Raw genomic sequence first — 22,138 nt, 5'->3', positions numbered from 1 at the left:
GCCTAGTTGCTTGGTAAGGACCCTAAATTTATTTTAGGGTCCTTACCTTGGGAGAGAGAAGGATACCTTGGGAGATAATCATTCTACATGTAGAAATTTAATGTTTTATAAACATTAAAGGAAGCCAGTAATATGATCTGAATTATACTTTTAAAAGGTCTCTGGTTGTTGTGTGGGGAATAAACTGTAATGGGTCTAAGAATTAGGAATTGGATTTACTGTGAATAGTAGAGACCCCAAAATAGTGACTCAAATAAATTAGGAGTTTTACTTTTCTCCAGTAACAAAAAGCTGGAGGTAAGCTGTCCAGGGCTGATTATGGCAGCTCTAGGACAGCAGGGGTTCAGGCTCCTTTTGTTTTTCTGTTTAGACATCTTCAAGTGTGCCTGTCTCCTTGTGATGTGGATCAACCATCGTTGATCCTTCTGTAGAATCCCATCTAGACAGAAGGTAAGGCGGAAGGGCATATGTCAGCTGAATTGGGTCTTTTAAAGAGCCTTCTCCAAAGCCGCACCCAGTGACTTCACCTGTATTTTGTAGTTTAGTGTCACAGACTCCCTCTAGCTGCCAGGAAAGCTGGGAAGCATAGTGTTTTAGCTGGGTACATTAACTTCCTAAGTAAAATTAGGGTTCTTTTATTTATTTATTTTTATAAATTTGTTTATTTATTGTTATTTTTGGCTGCGTTGGGTCTTTGTTGCTGCGTGGGCTTTCTCTAGTTGCGGCACATGTGGGCTACTCTTCGTTGCGGTGCACAAACTTTTCATTGCGGTGGCTTCTCTTGTGGAGCATGGGCTCTAGGCACGTGGGCTTCAGCAGTTGTGGCATGCAGGCTCAGCAGTTGTGGCTCGCGGGCCCTAGAGCGCAGGCTCAGTAGCTGTGGTGTACGGGCTTAGTTGCTCCGTGGCATGTGGAATCTTCCTGGACCAGCGATCAAACCTGTGTCCCCTGCATTGGTAGGCAGATTCTTAACCGCTGCACCACCAGGGAAATCCCTAGGGTTGTTTTAGTAAGAAATGAAAGAATGAATACTGGGTAGGCAGCTAGCTGTCTCTGCCTCATGGGACAAGAATGGAAATAAGACCAATTAGAATAATTTTGGAGTAAGCAATGGGTTGGGTTTAACAAGGGTTAGGATTTTACCAAAAGTATGACAGAGGGAATGATGCAGTGGACTTGAAGGTGTATACAAGGAAGTTGTTGTAGTTTTGGACCATGGTTATTTTAAGGAGGTTGTTTGAGGAAGGAATTGAGGACATGATGGACAATGAGAGTGGTAGAGTCAGTGGACTGGAAGTTTTGATGGTGCTAAAGAATTATAAAAGTAGGGTGACTAGCATATAAGTGAAGTTGGAAACCTAGAAGTCGTGGTCTAAATGTGAGAGGGTTAAGTGTGAGACTGGGAGGTGGTTTAGTTATTGAACATGACAGAGTTTAGGGTATGATTATGGGAGGAGGTAACTGAAGTAGGATGGAAGAAAAGATTTATCTAGAAGGAAGTGAAGAAACTGAGAGAATATACTGATATTGAAATCTTCAGGAATATCACTGGAGTAGCTGGGCAGAAACTTAAGTGCTAAGGTTTTCTGTGAATAAGGGGAGTTGACCCGTGACTACCTCAAAGAGGGGTTGTGGGTATTACAGTCTGATGGTAAATACTTCCAAGAAGCTAGGAATTTTGAGGAATAATATGATCTATTCTGTAGCCAGTTTTTTTTTTTTTTTCCTCTAACAATATGTGCTTTTTTTGTGGAGGGGCAGCAGGTGCTTTCATATAGGTACTTTTTTCATACTGAATGGTATTTCATAGTGTGGGTGAGGCATAATTCATTTAACCATCGATCATTTAAATTGTTTTCCATTTCCCCCAGTTTTGAAGAGATGTTGCACTAAACATACGTGAACATATCTGAGCAAATACTGCCTTTAAGTTAGATTCCTAGAAGTGAAAGTGCAGGTCAGATTGTATATACACTTTGTATTTTGGTGGATATTCAAAAGACTTTTTTCAACTTAACTCTCTTACCAACAGTAAAAGAGAGTCCCTTTTCTTTAAATCCTTGCTAAGCCTTTATCATTATTTTTAATATTTTGCTATCTGCTGAATAAAATATCTCATTGTTTTAAGTTACATTGCCCTGGTTACTAGAGAGAAGGAGCGTCTTGTGCTTACTGGCCATTTACAGGTTTTCTGTGAACTGCTTTCTTATAACCTTTAGGTGTGAAAACTAGTTCCATCTTGTGGATATTTGTGATCTTGATTGCTAATGGCATGCTATTTTTTCTGTGCTTTTATAGATGTATTCTATTAAAAAGAAGTTTTCTGACATTTTATGGTGTTTTAAGTAGAAGGAGAAAATTAGCATGTGCTCAGTCCTCCATCTTGTTACATTGATTGGGGAAAGAATTTTGTTGTATTCATTCTTGAATATTTATATTCTTATTATATTCTCTTTTTTAAAATTTAACTTTATTTATTTTTTTATACAGCAGGTCCTTATTAGTCATCAGTTTTATACACATCAGTGTATACATGTCAATCCCAACCACCCATCTTGTTATATTCTTGTCTGCAGTAAATATATGTTGAAATGAAAAAATAAGTTTTATGGAGAAATTATTTCAATATTGATCTCTTTATGGTTCTAATCTATATAAGATTGACTGTTAGTCATTTTGTGTTTTGAAATAATTGATTCATCCCTATAAATTCTATATATTGGTTGCATTAAGCTTATTATTTACACCATTATTCCTTCTGCTTATACAGTTCGTTAGGTGCTTAACTTTGACCACATGGTTAAATAATAGTTGCTTTATATTAGACTTTGGAAACATATAATCCAGCATGCCCTTGTTTGTCTTCTTTGAATCATTAGACTCTGAAAGGTTAAAGTTAGGGGAAAAAAAAACAGCCTTTGCTTCTAGACTGCTTATCTCCCTTGTTTCTGTAGTGGGAAAGATGAACTACTTTTGATAATTCTGCGGATCACATGAGTGGTTTAGGCTTTCTCTGAATTGGTTTCCTGACCTATCCATTTTCTTTTTTCTCCCTCACCACTGGTTCGTTTTTGAGGAGTATTTTCTCCCCATTGCTGGCTGAATTATTCAAGTAGTAAGCATGCAGTTCTAGTCCTTAGCCAGAGCACAGAGTAATCAGATACGGTCAATGGGTTACTGAAGTGAGTAATGACTCTATAAGGCAGACATTAACTTTTCTGAAGGAGTTTTTTTAAAGGTAAGTAAACTTTTAGGGCCTAATTATCTTTGAAATAATATATCTTTAAAGTTCCTTTTATTATTTTTCTGCCATAAACTGTAAAATATAATGTACTTTATTAAAGCTCGAACATTTCACTTAAATCTGTTTGGCTGTACAGTGCATCATGAGCTGAATATTGAGCTGGCCTTTCCCTTATTTTTTTAATTTACTTATTTTAAAAGAAGCTTGTATTTATTAAAATATGTTCTGTTGTACCATGGAAGCAGCAGGTTGTTTGCTTATTTAAAAAATTTTTCTCCTATTAGATTGTAAAATCTTTCAAGATGGATCTGTTTGTTTAGTCTCTTTAACTCTCCACCACTTCTAATATAATATCTTGCACTTATATATTTATTACATACGGATTGAATTGTTGATCATCCAGTTTCAAAGCCCCTTCTTTTAAGAGAAATGACTTGTGTAAGGATATACAGCTGGTTCATGATAGAACTAGATGTATTTTAAGATTTCTAGCGTTCTTTTTACTACATTATTTTCTATTCTTCTTCCTCTGAAATGTTAATATGTAATCTTTGAGGAAATGCATACTTGGGTATGTGCTGATGTGCTTCTTTCTAGAATAAGAAATAAATACAGAATCTCATAGTACATCTTTAAGAGCAGGTAAGCTGTATGGTACTAAGAAGGAAAAACTTTCAAAAGAATGTTTTAATTTTGACTGCGCGAGGGAACAACTGTTTAGTTTATAGGATGTTCAAAATCTGAAAATGTTAACGTGGTTGTTTTTTGCTATTTACAACTACCCAGACAAGGAGAAACAACTTTATCAAGTTATATGCTTTTCAAAGAAAACAACACATTTGGGAAATTCAAAGCATGATCAAATTTAATTAGAATTGCAGGTTATTCATGTTATATCTGTAATGCCCTGTTTTTCCTTGTCTCTTTCATTTATGAGAGGAGACGATCAATAGTTATAAGGTTACTACATTAGTATAATATTTTATATGGTTTAGAGACTAGTTTAAATAAAATCATTTCAGTGCTACTTGAAAGCCAAATGAGAGAATTTTCTAGAAACAGTCACAACTTTTCTGTCCCTAGTACAAAATAAAACATTTTGTTCAAGTATCTGATTAGTGAAGCTTATAGTAAATTTAAACAGCTTTATTTTTTCTTATTTATAAAAGTAAGCAGAATTATAAAATTCTGTGAATTGTAAAAAGAAAAAAAATTATAAGATTTAAAGGAGAAAGGGAAAATTACCAGTAATTCTGCCACCTAATAACCATATTTAAATGTTTATCATATTTTTTTCTAGTCAAATTATTTTATTTGGTTATAATACCAATCTCCAATAGCTTGAAATAAAAATTTCCAGTTGAACTGTATGCCACTCTCTTTTAGAATGTCCTGTTTTTCGTTAAAATAATTTCTAAACCACTCTACGTGTTCGACCTTCTGCTTAACACTCAGATATGGGTTTTTGGAAAGGCCAGGTCACCAGCTCCATGAAGTGGCGAGTTGATCCTTGTTTTGGAAAATCCTCCAGGTATTTATCCAGAAATATATGTTCACGAAATTCTGAACCCTTATCATCAAAACCTGCTTCATTGTTAATTGGGACTCCCACAGGTTCTCCTCTTCTGTCCATTGGCTCATCTCTTCGGAATCGTTCTGAAAGGACTGTTCATTGACTGCGCCAACTGCTTCGCAAATTCCACAATCCAAAGTGAAGGTGCTGTCTCTGTGTGTCAGGTGCCTCTTTAGTAACTGCCTTAAGCCCAAAAATATTAAGCCTCTTGCCTTTGAATATATTTTTCCTAAAACTTGTTCTAAGCTCAGTGGTCTTAAGATCAGGTTGAAGTTCCTGACCAACATCATCATCAGCTCCTTCATCAAACTGCATCTGATTCACTAGTCTTGTACTAACTCTAGCTGGGGCAGGCAGATCTGGCAACTTTCGTAGCTGATATGATGTTACTGAAACTAATTTTAGGTCTTTCGCCCTCTTTCTGTGCCCTTGAGTCTTCCTTGTGCTGCTGGAGCAGCTCTGACTTGGTCGTCTGCTTGTCAAAAGGGAGAGTCTGCAACAGCAGATGCAGCCACCACCAACTCAGGACTCAGGGACTCACTTCTCTTTTGGGGGCATCTTCTGGAGCTTTTTGAAGTCTGCTAGTTGTAGCCTCCACACTTTTAAGTTGTCTTCTGTTGGGCGGCTTTGTTGTTTGTACATTTACTGTGCTTTCAACTTTTCATGCCCTTGATAATATTTATCAAGTCTTTTTTCTTATTCTTCTTTACACTGTCTTGGCTGTCTCTCTCCTTGGAATCTCATGGATTGGAGCCAAATCTTATCTTTCTTGCTGTAGATCATGCTGTTAGTACCAAAATATCTTTGGATATTATTTTTTTTGTTCTGACTGTTATATTCAGAGAAGGAAATAACACAAATCGCAGCTACCAATTCCTCTGGGCCTCCAGAGCACAAAGGGAGGTGGGAAAGGGGGCAAAGGGGTAGGGTCCCCCAAACACTTGGAAACATTGTGAAGAAACAAGCTGAAGTGGGAATACAATGGGGGTAGTACATCCTCTGCCAAACATGCCCCACCCCTATTACACTTAGTGAATAAGTCAGACAGAGAGACACCAATACTGTATGATTTCACTCATATGTGGAATCTAAAAAACAAAACAAATGAACAGACATAACAAAACAGAAACAGTTATAGATACAGAGAACAAACAGGTGGTTGCCAGAGGGGAGAGGGGAGGAAAGAAATAGGTGAGGGAGCTTAAGAGGTACAGACTTACAGTTGCAGAACAAATGAGTCATGAGTATGAAATGTACAGTGTGGGGAAATATAGTCAATTACTATGTAATATCATTGTATTGTGACAGATCATAACTAGATTTATCATGGTGATCCTTTTGAGTACAGAAGTATTGAATCACTATGTTGTGTAACAGGACCTAACATAGTGTTGTAGGTCAGTTGTACTTCAAGAACAAACAAGCAAACTTACAGAAAAAGAGATCAAATTTGTGGTTACCAGAGGCAGGAGGTGGTGGGAAAGGGAATTGGATGATGACAGTCAAAAGGTATAAAGTTCCAAGTTATAAGATAAATAAGTACCAAGGAGATAAGGTACAACATGATAAATATAATTAACACTGCTGTATATGAAAGTTAAGAGAGGGACTTCCCTGGTCACGCAGTGATTAAGAATCTGCCTGCTAATGCAGGGGACACGGGTTTGAGCCCTGGTCCAGGAAGATCACACATGCCGCGGAGCAACTAAGTCCATGTGCCACAACTACTGAGCCTGTGCTCTAGAGCCCACGAGCCACAACTACTGAAGACCACGTGCCTAGAGCCCGTGCTCCACACAGGAGAAGCCACGACAATGGGAAGACTGTGCACCGCAACAAAGAGTAGCCCCTACTCACTGCAACTAGAAAAAGCCCGCATGCAGCAACGAAGACCCAGTGCCCTCCAAAATAAATAAATTAATTAATTTTTAAAAAAAAGAAGAAAGTTAAGAGTAAATCCTGAGTTCTCATCACAAGGAAAAAAATTTTTCTTCTTTAATGTTGTATCTGTATGAGATGATGGATGTTCTCTACACTTACTGTGGTCATCATTTCATGATGTATGTAAGTCAAATCATTATGCTACACTTTGAACTTGTACAGTGCTGTCAATTGAGATACAATGTCAATTGTATGTCAGTAAAACTAGAAGGAAAAATGTTTATCATAAACTTAAGCTTAAGACTTTTTACAAAATAGATTTAGGATCACACTTTACATGCCATTTTTACTGACCGTTTTATTTAACATATCATATGAAGCTTTCCATATCAGTGTATTTCGATCCATGCCAACATTTTTAATGGCGATATAAAATAACAGAAAATATCATTGTGATATATTACATGCGTGCCAATATTTTACTTAAAGCCAAACCATTCAAGAATCAGAAATCACTTTTAAAAATATGATATTAAAAACGATTCCACAAGATAATTTGTAAAATTTCCCATCTCTATCCAAATCTGTGTAAAAATTCACTGGTAATCTGCTTTGAGTAAAATTGCAAGCTTGGTTTTATTTTTCTGGATTCAGATGAGAGTTTAAAACCTCCTTTTGCTGTTTACATCTGAGAGTCAACTTTTTGTTTGTTTATCTCAAACTTTAAAAAAAAATTGCAGGTGCTCAGTAAATCACAATACAAATGATGTGCTATTTTGCCCTTAGCTGTGAGAGGCAGTTTATTAAAGTGCTTAAGAGCCATCTGTCTAAGTTCAAATCCTGACTCTCCATGTGAATTTGGGCAAGTTAGTTCATCTCTCCACTTCTTAGTTTCCTGGTCTGTAAAATGGACCCCATAGTACCTAGCTTATAGGGTTATTGTGAAATAGTGCCTGGCACATAGTAATCCATATATAAGAATTATTATTATTCTTTAAAATTTGGAATTTAAAAAAATCTAGCACAAAGTAACCCCCATCCATTACTGACATTTTTTAATTTGTTCATTTGAGCGAGAAGTGGCTGACTGTCAAAAAGTCATGGTTGGAAACTGGAAAGTTAGTGGTATGAACCATAAAAGATTCCCAGTTTTCTTTAACTTTGGACAGTGAAGACCTGTCTTTGCCTTTTCATAATCAATGACTTAGAGCTCTTACTTTACACTTCTTGTGAGTGCACGCCCCTTCATTTAGCCTTTTAGCTTGGCAACTAAACATATGACTTAGTATCTGCTGGTTCCATTTATGTATAAACTTTAACACTTAAAATTAATTTTATATGCATTTCTGTAGAGCACATGTAATAATTTAAAACCTATATTGAAGTAATTTAAAACACTTTATTACATAAAGGAGAAAATTTGTAAAATGTTATATTGGCATAAATATTTACATATACTTTATTCTAAACATAACATTTAAATTGAAAGGTGTTTAAGAATTTAAAGTGAAGAGAGCATAGTGTCATCAGTGTGATTTTGTTAAAATTAGGTAAGAATCATAAGAGCAAATAGTTGCTTTGGTGCTATTTATGTGATTGTTCAAGTAGAAGTCATGGCTTTTGCCTTGTATGCAAGATTTGCTATGATTTCTTGATTCTGTGAGATGGAAGCATCAAGTAGTCCTTACTTACCCCGAACACTTTCTTTTTGTGGGTAGCATCAGCAATAGTCACCAATTAGACCCTGTATAAGTGGTAACTGTTAGTATCAAATGAGAGCCTAGGAACCAGATGGAAGATGCAAAGCATTGATCACTATAGATACCAAAGTAAATTGAAATGTTCTGACATTAGTTTGAATATCTAACAAGTTCATCATGGTCTGGAGCAGTGTTTCTGAAGCAGTGGTCCCCAACTTTATCAGCTTATAATATATACTCTTTTCATAACCCCCTTAACAATTTAAAATATTGTTAATGTCTTCTATTAAAGAATAAGCCCTAGATAAGCAACAAAAATGTATTCAACCTATTTATTGAGGTATTTAGTGGGTAGAACCTTATGGACTGTAAGTATATGATTTGTTAGATTGTTAAAAATATATTGAAAATTAAAGATTTCCATCGCTACCTTTGTGAATCCTCTTAAGGGTCTGGGGTCCCAGTTTGAGAACCTTTGGCCCAGAGATAACTAGAAAATGTAAGAAATGAGTTATATATGTATAACTCATATAATTTACTGTATGTTTTTATATATAATCATATTTTATAGGAAAAATCTGTTAGTTGTGTGTTAGGGGAAAGATTAAGGAAACACCATGAGGCTAGAAGGTCCTACAACTCTCACAAATTATTTCTGTAGTCTACTATCATAAGATGGTGGACCATTTTACCAATTTAGATATGAAAATGAGAAAATTATGGATGCATGAGCCTCTAATCTTTAAAGTGCCATTGGGATTACTGTGCTGGTGTCATCTGTGGGCAGTGCGGCGCTGTACGCGTGAGGGGTGGGTAGTGTAGGTGTTCATGGCGACTCTCAGGGCTCTGCACTTCGTGTTCCAAGTGGGAAACCGCTTCCAGATGGTGTGTTTCTATTGTGATGTCCTGGGGATGAAGGCCTTATGATGGGAAATGGAGTAAATCAGTGATAAAATTTGGACCTGAGGATGATCATTTTGTTGCAGAACTGACTTAACAGTTATGGCATCGAAGACTGTAGCTTGGCAATGACTTCATGGGTATCACGCTTGCTTCTAGCCAGGCTGTCTGCAAAGCCAGGAAGCTGGAGTGGCCACTCAATGAAGTTGCAGTAGGTGTTTTTGAAACCAAAGCCCCCAGAGGATATAAGTTCTATTTGCAGAACCGCAGTCCACCTCAGTCAGATCCTGTATTAAAAGTAACTCTAGCGGTTTCTGATCTTCAGAAGTCCTTGAACTACTGGTCTAATCTGCTGGGAATGAAAATGTATGAAAAAGATGAAAAGAAGCAGAGAGTTTTGCTGGGCTATGCTGATAACCAGTGTAAGCTGGAGCTACAGGGCATCCAGGGGGCAGTTGATCATGCAGCAGCTTTTGGACGAATTGCCTTTTCTTGCCCCCAGAAAGAGTTGTCAGACTTAGAAGACTTGATAAAAAGGGAGAACCAAAAGATTCTGACTCTCCTCATGAGTCTGGACATTCCAGGGAAAGCAACAGTGCAAGTGATCATTCTGACTGACCCTGATGGACATGAAATTTGCTTTGTGGGGGATGAAGCATTTCGAGAACTCTCGAAGATGGATCCAGACGGAAGCAAATTATTGGCTGATGCAATGGCAGAAGTAAAAAGAGATGAATGGTTTGCTCCACAAAATAAACCAAAGGCTTCAGGTTAACTGAAGACATCACGTGGAACAAGCATTAGTGATTCCTGTCGAACACCTGTGAGGCCTGATGTGTGATAAATGCTCTCACAACTTGATGGTTTCCTATACAGGCAAAGAGGCTGGGGTGGTGAAAATTTGTGTATTTTAACCTTTGAGAGCTCTGATATATTTTAGAGAGAAAATCCTATCATTATCAGTCCATTTAGAGGAGAACTCTTGCTGTCATCTGCGCTGTCACTGTAAGGCCACATTCTGTGTGTGACTGTGTTAGATAAGTCATAAATTCTTCTCCAGCCTGGGACAGCTATATGGAACATTATCTTTGGTTGGGGATGGAGGGAATTTTGATAAGCATGTAGATTTAATGAGAACAATTAAATCCAAATTAAAAAAAAAATGCCACTGAGCAGCACTCTTTCCACGAGCCCTGTGTTCATAGCACTGTCGGGTTGGTTACCTTTTATTGTGGAATTGAGAGAAGCTCCCCAAAGCATGGGGACTGGTAGAGTCACCAAAATAGGTATAGTTTGTATTGTAGAGAATATCTGTTGGAAGACCTTTTAAAAATTGATTAGTCCAATCACATCTTTCATTTCAATCACATTCTTACAGAATATAAGCACCATGCAAACAACTTTGTCATTTTTGATCAGGGCTGTATCCTCAGCACTAAAAGCAATGCCTAACACATAGACTCTAGTGCTCTGTAAATATTTGTGGAATTAAACTTATTGAATACAGGCCCTATGTCCAGAACTAAAGTGGGAGGGGGGAAATCAAGGATGAATAGCATGGTTCCAGGTTGAAAGAAGCTCATAGTGTCTGAGGGAAGGAAAATTTGAAAACAAGCAACTGGACACAAGCAATTTGTGTTAAAAATCCATGATAGAAAGAAGTATGTTCTGGATGTTATGAAATGTATTTTAAAATATTTCATTTGAAACAGTGTGGTGTATATGTGTTTTACTTTAAACTCTAAGGATGGCTAGTTAACATTGAAGTACTAATAGGGAATACATACTCTGGAGTAGTAACTTAGCATTTGAGAGACTATAATCAGAACTTTCTCTGCATAGGCTCCTATAAGCCCTTCAATTATTTCTATAATCACCCAGCATCTGAGGTTTTTTAACTTGCACAATGGATGTTATAAATGATTTCTAAATTTTTAATTTGTGTAATATTTAAACAAATATTAAAAAAGAACAAGAAAATGAACAATAAAACCCCTGTATACCCATCACTCAGATTCTACAATTATGAAGATAAATAATTTTTCGTGGTGAAATGAATATTATTCCAAGACATATGGATTAGCTACAAATATTCTATAGGCATCTCCACCCTTGCATGAACAGGATTTAAGAATCTAGTGAGCTGAACCGTCTATTCCTTTGATGGCGCCTTGCCCTATGGCTAGGAATTCTGTTTGCCCCTGTGTTTAGCTGTTAGACATTCAACTACCTGATTCTAATCAGAAGACTAGTTGAAGCCTCCTACTAGGATATTGCCTTGAGTAAACCTGTCATACAGATTGTTTATTGTAGTATCTAAAAGGATAAAAAGCTAGCTGGAACTTCATGATACTTATATAATAGGTTGTGCTGTAAAATATATATGGCATAAAATTTGCCATTTTAACCGCTTTAAGTGTACAATTCAGCGGCCTTAAGTACATTCACAGTGTTGTGCAATCATCACTGCTTTCTTTTTCCAAAATATTTTGATTACTCCAAACAGAAACTGTGTACCCATTAATATCTCCCCATTCTACCATCACCCCAGGTCCTAGTAACCTCTAACCTTCTTTCTACAAATTTGCCTATTCTAGATATGTAAGTGGAATCATATCATATTTGTCCTTTTGTGACCTGGCTTATTTCACTCAGCATAATGTTTTCAAGGTTCATTCACATTGTAACATGTTTTAGTACTACATTCCTTTTTTTGGCTGGATATCCCATTGTATGCATATATCACATTTTGTTGATCCTTTCATCTCCTTCCCACTTTTTGGCTCTTGTGAATAATGCTGCAATAAACATTGGAATACAAGTATCTGTTTGACTCCTGGTTTTATTTTGGGTATATAATTAGGAGTGGAATTGCCGGGTCATGGGAATAATTGAATGTTTAATTTTTTGCGAAATCATCATACTGTTTTCTACAGCAGCTGCACCGTTTTACATTCCTACTAGCAATGTATGAGGGCTCCAATTACTCCATGTTCTTGTTAGCACTTGTTACTTTCTGATTTTTAAAAAAATAATCATCCTAGTGGGTATCTCATTAGGTTTTGATTTGCATTTCCCTAATGAATAATGATGTTGAGCCTTTTTTCATGTGCTTATTGACCATTTTATATCTCTTCTTTGGAGAAATGTCTATTCAAGTCTTTTGCTTAGTTTTTTTTGTTTTTTTGTTTTTGTTTTTTAAATGTACATCCTAGTTTTTTCTTTTTTTTTTTAAACTTTGGGTTTATTTATTTATTTATTTTTGGCTGTGTTGGGTCTTCGTTTCTGTGCAAGGGCTTTCTCTAGTTGCGGCAAGTGGGGGCCACTCTTCATTGCGGTGCGCGGGCCTCTCATTATCGCGGCCTCTCGTTGCGGAGCACAGGCTCCAGACGCGCAGGCTCAGTAATTGTGGCTCACGGGCCTAGTTGCTCCGCGGCATGTGGAATCTTCCCAGACCAGGGCTCGAACCCGTGTCCCCTGCATTGGCAGGCAGATTCTCAACCACTGCGCCACCAGGGAAGCCCTTTTGCTTAGTTTTGAATTGGGTTGTTTGTCTTTTGGTTGTTGAGTTGTAAGAGTTTTTTATGTATTCTGAATATTAAATCCTTATCAGATACATGATTTGCAAATATTTTCTCCCACTCTATAGGTTGTCTTTTCACTTTTTTGATAGTGTCCTTTGCACAAAAGTTTTAAATTTTGATGAAGTCCAATTAACCTGTTTGTTCTTTTTGGCATAAGTTGTTTATGCTTTTCTATTTGGCTTTTTCACTCAGCATAATTATTTTGAGATTCATTCACTTGTTACATGTATAAATAGTTTATTCTTTTTTATTGCAGAGTACTATTTCATTGTATAGATATGTCACCATTTGTTTATCTATTTGCCTGTTAATAGACATTTGGGTTGTTTCCAGTTCTTGGCTATTACAAATAAAGCTACTGTGAACATTCACATGCAAGTCTTTGTATAGAATAACATTTTTTTTCTCTTAGGTAAATACTTAGGCATGAGATGGCTGGATCATATGGTAGGTGTGTGTCCTTTTTTAAGAAACTGCCAAACTTTTCCAAAGTGGTTTTACCATTTTAATTCCTACCAGTAGAGTATGAAAGTTCTGGTTTCTCTCAATCTTTGTCAACGTTTGCTGTGGTCAGTCTTTTTAATTTTATCAATTCTAATTGGTGTGTAGTGGTATCTCATTGTGGTTTTAATTTGTATTTCCCTGATGACCAGTGATGTTGAGCATCTTTTCATGTGTTTATTTGTATTTTCTTGCTGTTGAATTTTGAAAGATCTTCAGATACAAGTCTTAACAGGTATATGCTTTGCAAATATTTTTCTCCCAGTGTGTGTCAGTCTTTTCATTTTCTTAGAGCCTTTTGATGGCTTTAACTTTTGAAGTTTTTAACTTTCAAAAAATAGTTTAGGGCTTCCCTGGTGGTGCAGTGGTTAAGAATTCGCCTGTCAATGTCGGGGACACGGGTTCGAGGCCTGGTCTGGGAAGATCCCACATGCCGCAGAGCAGTTGAGCCCGTGGGCCACAACTACTGAGCCTGCGCTCTAGAGCCCACGTGCCACAACTCCTGAAGCCCGTGCGCCTAGAGCCCATGCTCTGCAACAAGAGAAGCCACTGCAATGAGAAGCCCACTCACCACAACGAAAGTAGCCCCCGCTTGCTGCAACTAGAGAAAGCCACGCACAGCAACAAAGAACCAAAGCAGCCAAAAATAAATAAATAAATAAATATATTTATTTAAAAAAAATACAGTTTATACATTTTTTTTCCTTTGTGGATTTTGCTTTTGGTGTTATATCCAGGAATTCTTTTCCCAGCCCAAAGTCACAAAGATTGGGATTGCACTGAGTCTATAGATCAATCTGGGGAGAACTGACATCTCAATAATTGAGTCTTCATATCCGTCAACATGGTATTCTTCTATTTATTTAGGTCTTCTTTAGTTTCTCTTGGCAGTGTTTTGTGGTTTTCACTTTCCAGATATTTTGTCAGATTTATCTTAAGTATTTCACATTTTTGGATATTACTGTAAGTATTATAATTCTTGCGAGTATATAAAAATACTGTTGGTTTTTATATTTTGATATTTTATCCTACAACTGTGCTAAACTCATTTAGTAGTTTTAGTAGCTTTTTTGTAGATTCTAGTGGATTTTCTACATGGAGGATCATGTTGTCTGTGAATAATGACTGTTATTATTGGAGGACTTTACTTGCAGATTTTAAAATGATAGTCATCAAGACACTATGGTGTCGGCATAAGGAAAAGACATATAATAAATGGAATAGAGTATAGTCCTGGAATAGACCCACTCATATATAGTCAGTTGATGTTCACAAAGGCACAAAAGTAATTCAGTGGCAAAAGAACAGTCTTTTCAACAATGGTGCTGGAACAAACTGAATATCCTATGAATAAGTAAAAGTCAATCTTGATCTCTCCTTTATACCATATACAAACATTAATTCAAAATGCATCATAGACTAAATGTAAAAGCTAAAACTATGCAGAAGAAAACAGAAGAAAAAATTATTGACCTTGGGGTAGGCAAAGATTTACTAGACAAGAACCCAAAAAATCCTAATCACAGAAGAAAAAAATGATATTGAATTTTATTAAAGTTAAAAACCTCCACTCATTTAAGAAATAGGCAAAGCAAAGACTGGGAGAAGATATTCTCAAAATGTGTATCTAACAGCGGACTTTTATCCAGAATTTATAAAAAAAAAACTCATGCACCTAATAATAAGGTTAAAAAAATAGGATAAAAGGTTTTATTGAAAATAGACACTTCACAAAAGAAGACATGCTACTAAACATATGAAAAGGTGCTCAACATAATTAACCAGCAGGGAAATACTCATTAAAATCACATATAGGATATCCCCTACATCCTCTGGAATAACTAAAATTAAAAGGCTAAGAATTCCACGTGTCCAAATGAGTATGAGAATGTAAATAAGCTGGAACTCTCATGCATTGTTAGTGGGAATATAATCCTCCCTCGGTATTTGTCGGGGAATGGTTCCAGAAACTCCGTGGATACCAAGATCCATGGATGCTCAAGTCCCTTATATAAAATCGCAGAGTACAGTTGGCCTTTGGTATCTGTGGGCTTGGTGTACATGGGTTCCACCAAAGACAGATTGATTTTTGATTTTTCATCTGTGGTTGGTTAAATCCACTGATGGTGGAACCCACGGATGTGGAGGGCTGACTGTGTAAAATGGTATAACCTCCACGGGAAACATTTTGGCAGTTTATAAATTTAAACATATACTTACTACTTGACCCAGCAATTCCACTTGTAGCTGTTTAGACAAGCAAAATAAAAACATCTGTTCACAAAAAGACATGAATGTTCATAACAGCTTTATAACAGCCCCAAACTGAATACAACCCAAATGTACAATACTTGAATGGATAAACAAATTGTGGTATATTCATACAATGGAATATAACTCATCCATAAAAGGAATATAATATAATAAACTTAGTAATATGGATGAATATCAAAAATATGCTGTGAATGAATCCTGACATAAAGGAATATATGCTGTATGATTTTATTTTATTTAATTTTTTAAATTTTTAAAATTTTATTTATTTATTTATTTTTGGCTGTGTTGGGTCTTCATTTCTGTGCGAGGGCTTTCTCTAGTTGTGGCAAGTGGGGGCCACTCTTCATCGCGGTGTGCGGGCCTCTCACTATCGCGGCCTCTCGTTGCGGAGCACAGGCTCCAGTTGCGCAGGCTCAGTAGTTGTGGCTGACGGGCCTAGTTGCTCCGCGGCATGTGGGATCCTCCCAGACCAGGGCTCGAACCCGTGTTCCCTGCATTGGCAGGCAGATTCTCAACCACTGCGCCACCAGGGAAGCCCCTGTATGATTTTATAACAGGTAAAACTAATCTGTAGTCATAGTTATAAGGTTAAGGGTTGCTTAGGGCTGAGTAGCATGGGAGATTGATTACTAGTGGGGTTTTTTTTGTCGTTTGTCTTTGTTTTTGTTTTTGTCTGTGCTGCAAGGCTTGTGGGATCTTAGTTTCCTGACCAGGAATCGAACCTGGGCCCTCGGCAGTGAAAGCACGGAGTCCTAGCCACTGGACCGCCAAGGAATTCCCACTAGTGGGTTTGAAGGGACTTTTTTAGGTGGTAAAAAATGTTCTATATCTTGATTAGGGATACAGTTACATGGATATATACATTTGTCAAAATTCATCGAGCTGTGCATTCCATGTGACCATTTTATCATATGTAGATTATGCCTTAACATAGTTGATTTTTTAAAAATCAGTTCAAAGTGGATTGTAGATCTAAATGTGAAAGGTCAAATAATAGGCTCCTTAAAGATACCACGAGAGAATTTCTGAAATGGGATATAAAAAACACTAATGTTAAATTAAACTATTAAAACCTGGAGCATCTTGTCTTTAAAAGGCACTAACAAGAGAGTGAAAAAGGCAAGCTACCGTGAGAGGGGAAAAAAAGTGTGTGTGTGTGTGTGTGTGTGTGTGTGTGTATGGGTGTATGTATGTATCTTGTAGGTATATTTTTTTTCTTGAAAATTGCCTCATATTCAAAAAATATAAATAACTCCTACAAATTACTAGGGAAAATCCCAAATATTTTAAAGGAGAAAGGGCAACAATGTGAATAGGCACATCATAAAAGAGAATTTCCAAATAGTCAATAAAGACATGAAAAACTGCTCTAGATCTGTAGTCATCAGAGAAATGCAAATTGAAGTCATAATACGGTATCAATATATATGAACTGAAATGGCTAAAATAGACAATACTGAGTGTTAACAAGGTTGAGAGCAACTGTCATTCTGCTACATTGCAGGTTGGGGTGGGAGTATAATTTGTACAACCAATTTGGGGAAACTATGGCAGTGTACCCGTGCGTTATGACTAAACAGCTTCTCTTTTAGAATATACCTCACAGAACAGTATGTGTATCAGGATACATATTCAAGAATATTCATAGCAGTTTATTTGTAAATAGCTATAAATTAATAACTACACAAATATCCATTAACAATAGAATTGTTAAGTTGTTTTGTAGTCAAACAATGGAATACTATAAAACAATGAGAAAGAACAACCTACTACATGCAACTACATGGATGAATCTCACAAATGGCATGTTGACTGAAGCAAGACAGAGTCAATACATATATAAGATTCCACTTATATAAATTTCAGAAATAGGTGAAATGATTCTTTTTGGTGTGGGAAACTGGGATCATAGTTACTTTGGGGTGAGGAATAGGCACAAGGGGTACTGGTAATATATTGTTTCTTGATCTGGGTGGTAGTTGCATGGATGTGCTTATTTTGTATAATTTGTCATTTATGATTTGTACATTATGTATAATGCTTTGATTTTTAAAAGTTTATTTTTGGGAATTCACTGGCGGTCCAGTGGTTAAGACTCTGCACTTCCACTGCAGGGGTTCGATCTCTGGTCAGGGAACAAAGATCCCGCATGCCACGTGGCCTGGCCAAAAAAAAAAGTTTATTTTTAAAAATTAATGATGACAAAGTAAAGATATTTTGAGGAAAAAAATTACATTGTACTCTTGATAGTGTGGCTGAGAATGAGATTACCATACGGAAGTCAATAGTTTTTCTTTAATAATTAGCATCTAAAAATGGAGGCAGGGACTTCCCTGGCAGTCCAGTGGTTAGGACTCCCCGCTTCCACTGCAGGGGACATGGGTTCCATCCTTGGTCAGGGAACTAAGATCCCGAGAGCTGCTGGGTGTGGCCAATAAATTTAAAAAAAAAAAATGGGGGCAGTAATAAGCATTCCACTTGCAGTGGTGGGCGGCTTCACTTGGTACAAGCTGAGATCTCTTTTGTTTTGGCTCCTACTGCTTGCCTCTTGCTTTTAGCTCTAGGGCTTCTCTGTGGTTGCTGCTGCAATCCCTACCATGAGAACTTACTTGAGTTGTACAAGCCAGTGTCAGGGGTATTTAACATCCAGTGGAGCAAACTTTGGTCAGCAGGATGTGGGAGTCTATTTATATACATATATATATATATGCTTCCCCCTTTCTCACTTCTGATTGATAGTCTTGAGCTGCATTGCATACAGTTTCTCATATTGTCTTCTGTAGCCAACTGTCAAGCCAACCACTTTTATTGGCTCGCTGTCTCTCCTTGTTATACTACTCCATCCTTAACTCCTGCTCCCCAATAAAGTATTCATGAATAAGCCTTCTACTCAGACTCTGACCTGCTCCCCATAACAAAGAATTATCTAGCCCAAAATGTCAGTAGTGCTGAGGTTGAGAAACCGTGGTATTTGAAGCCAGTGGTTTGCTTTAAAATCTAAGCTCTTCGATATTCAAACACTGACTTCAGGAAATAACCACTGAATGTCAATTTTTGTGTCTATAAAATGATAATGATAAGGTAAGCTCTATAAACTTAATGCCTGAAACATGGAAGAGTTCAATAAAACAGCAGCTATTGATACTTCTTATTCAAGTTTATATGCTATTTTCTGACACTCTCAGTCATTTTCGCTGAGTATAAAAACTCTTTCCTAGATACCAAGTTCTCAAGTCCTTATAAGTAACCATCAAAAGTGACAAAAAAAAAAAAGCATCTGCAGAACCCAATATAGAGAAAACACCAACATGATTCATTTGAAGATTTAAATGTGTATATGGGTTTTTCAATTTTGTAAATTTTTAGCTTTAAGGTGATGCTGTGTTAGCAGAGACTCAACACGGCAATGAGAAGGTTGTTTTGCCAACAACACACAAGTTCATTGTCAAAAACTTTGAGAGCAGCCATAAACATTATTAGGAGGCAAAGGATGCATTCTAAAACACTAGAAAAGCCAGAGAACATAGTATGTAGACACAATTAAGCACAAAACAAAATAACACTAAAATACGTAAAACAGGAAATTTAATATTTAGTTTTTTAAAAACAGCAACGTCTGTGTATGTATATATTGTTGGGGGCTATCCTATGCATTTCGGATGTTTAGTAGCAGTTCCTGGCCTCTACCCGCTAGATGCCAGTAGCACCACACACCTTATCCCCTCAGTTGTGACAGCCAAAAGTGTCTCCAGACATTGCCAGATGTATCCTGAGAGGCAAAATCAGCCTTGGTTGAGAACAACCGAGGTAAACATAGGTTTGAATTCCAGCTCCAAGGCTATTATGGCTCTGTGAATTTGCCATAGTTTTTTTTAAACCTTAGTTTTGTTTTTTAATTTTTAAAGTAGAGATAATGAGATAATTTAACAGTGCTTTAGCTCTGCATCTGACACATAGAGTTCAGTAAATGATAACGTGATGCTAAAACCTGTTTTTTGTGTGTGCCACTCCGCTTTCTATCCTCTAAAAGTGAAATGCCCCTCTGTAGCCTGTGGTCATCTAAGATCATTAAAAGGCATTGATCTAAGATCATTAAAAGGCATTGATCTTTCATGTGGGCAGTTAGCATAGACTTCAGGTTTGCTTTCTACCTAGCTATGGATTAGCTTTCTTCCTCTTGTGTTCTCCTCCTGATATAACATTGTTTATGGTGTTCTTTGCATATTCATAACCTCTTGAATTAGACTCAGCATGTTAAAGACTAGTTCAGGCTTACTGGAATCATACCTATAGAAATTGGAAAGATAAGACTAAATCTTTATTGTTGTTTATTGTTATTGTTGTTTTTGTTTTTTAACCCAGTTGACAGCCAATGAAAAATATTTATTTGTTCTTTAATTTTATTTTATAAATATGATTAAAAATATTGATAGCCTAGAATTGTTTTCATATACATTGTCATTTAAATTTTATTAAAATCCCAGGCAATGAAAAGAGAATAAAGGGAGGTTAGGAAAGGGAACTCTTGATATACTGTAAGTATATAGCAAGATACTACAGTAAATACTTTATATTATGATCTCATTTATTTCTTACAGCAATATCTGCAAAGTAAGTAGCATTGTCCTATTTTGTAGGTGAGCATATGGTGGTTCATTTGCCCAAGATCATATAGCTGCTAAATAAGTGACAGAACCACTAGAACCCAGGTTTTAAATTCCAAAACCCATCTTATTTTCATAATGCTGTGCTACCTCCCCCAAATGAGGAGCATATTAGTCTGCCTTAACTTTCTTTGTACACCATGTATCTTGACCTATCCTGTGGATCACAAGATCCACATAAATTGTAGGACGTTGGAACTGTGATAAGCCATTTTTTCTGTTTCCAGTAGGCCCAAAGACCTGTCTTGCCTAGACCAACTTCTCTGGCCCTCTGTGGCCTACATCTTTGCTGTTCTCCTGGTCCAGTGCAGTTATATCTGGTTTATGAGAGTAAGGAAAGTTTTTAGGTTCTGCCTTTTTTGGCTAAGTGAATAAACCTTATTTTTTGATTATGTGTATTATCTTAGCCTTTGTGATTTCATATTGCTCAAGAATGCAGAGCAGTTAAATCTTAAGCCATGAAGGGAATGTTTGGCAAGATTCAAGTAAAAGTAGACTTAAAAATTAAGAGGGCTTTATATCAAATAAGAAAATAGTCTCAAAACTTTCCTGTTTGTTCTAATAGACTACTGTGTAAAAGATGTTTTTAAGTCTATAGTTGCCTAAAACTGCTGTCTTGGTGTGATTTGTATTTTTAGCTGAGAGAAGAAAAGTTACAAGAGGAGAAAACCTCTGAAGATCAAATCCACAGGCTGTTACCAGAGGATACAGAAATGGGAAAAAGGAAAATGGATGAACAGAAAAAAAGAGATGAGCCATTAGTACTGAAGACAAATCTAGAGCGCGTAAGTAGATCACCTTTTTGATGGACACCTGCCTCAAAATCAGCAGTTGGCCCAGGTGATGTGGATCTGAAAAACCTTTGTTGGTGAACAGTAACAGTCATTGACTGTGCAGCTTAAGAGTAGTGAAGAACTTAGCGTTCAGATGGAGAGCTGGAGAAAATGATTTGTGAATGGGACAATGAGACTTGTGTGGAAAGATTAAGGGGGAACAGTGGGGGAAAAAGGTGAGTGAGAGGAAAAACCTAGTATAGTATACTACTTGTGGTAAGTTTTATACATATATTGTCATTTTGATTTATGAGTTGTTATTTGACATCTGAGTTCTGTATGTGTTATATCCTCAACTAGATTTCCTTATAGTTTGTATTTTACTTCCCTTTACTCTTTATAATGCCCCAAACAGCACAGTTCTATTTACAAAGTAGGTCCTCAGTATTAGATTACTTAGTTTAAACTTAACCTAATTATACTTCTAATTGGGCCAAATCTTGCCTGAATTTTTTTTCGTTACTTATTTACCAAGCAAATTACTGGAAAATGTTGTAAATGGTATATTTAACTAATACAAGAAAGCACTTTTGGAGGATCCACTGATTACGGCTCAAATGGCTGATTATACTTGTTTTTTTTTATTTAGTAATTCATATTGGATTAGACATCTTCTATTACTTGCTATATGTACTTAGCATACCTTTAGAGTCATATCTATTAAAATGTTTTGTGATTCAGGCTTGTTAGTATTTCAGGCTATATTTTTAATTAGGTGGATTTAATAAAGCTTTACCATATATAAAGATAGACAACATACCAGAATAGAGGGGAAAAAAATCTCTAGACCTGAAGTCTGCCTGTTAAACAGGTTCCAGCGTTGTTACAGATTGTACAACTTTGGCCAGGTTACTTAATTTCTCTGTGCTTTAGGTTTACTCTTTGCAAAGGCATTTTTCCTGAACTTCAAAATTTGAGATTACTTAAGCTTTCTTGGATTGATAGTATTTGCTGACTGTCAATGTATATGTGGGGTTTTTT

The 22,138-nt window shown here is 36.5% G+C and overlaps 1 protein-coding gene and 2 pseudogenes across 4 annotated transcripts in view; 2 read left to right on the top strand and 1 right to left on the bottom strand.

The window, feature by feature from the left end:
* The window catches only part of RNF169 (ring finger protein 169), a 109,079-nt gene that overhangs the window by 33,252 nt on the left and 53,689 nt on the right, over nt 1–22,138 (top strand). For both annotated transcript variants that reach the window (XR_014250430.1, XM_082411266.1), the window contains exon 3: nt 20,963–21,109. Coding sequence is in view for 1 of the 2 variants with exons in the window: in XM_082411266.1 (XP_082267392.1) it covers nt 20,963–21,109 (147 nt within the window). In the remaining variant the exon portion in view is untranslated. The remainder of the gene's footprint in view (nt 1–20,962; nt 21,110–22,138) is intronic.
* LOC309636432 (small ribosomal subunit protein mS31 pseudogene) lies at nt 464–6,059 on the bottom strand (annotated as a pseudogene). The gene is made up of 2 exons: nt 6,038–6,059; nt 464–5,556 (listed from the first exon to the last, which is right to left on the bottom strand). The product of its transcript is annotated as a small ribosomal subunit protein mS31 pseudogene (transcript).
* On the top strand, nt 5,681–20,956 carry LOC309637159 (glyoxalase domain-containing protein 4 pseudogene; annotated as a pseudogene). Its single transcript has one exon. The product of its transcript is annotated as a glyoxalase domain-containing protein 4 pseudogene (transcript).

Source organism: Balaenoptera physalus, assembly GCF_965194825.1.
Source record: "Balaenoptera physalus genome assembly, chromosome: 10".
In the NCBI taxonomy this organism is placed as follows: domain Eukaryota; kingdom Metazoa; phylum Chordata; class Mammalia; order Artiodactyla; family Balaenopteridae; genus Balaenoptera; species Balaenoptera physalus.
This window is presented reverse-complemented; position numbering and strand designations above follow the sequence as displayed.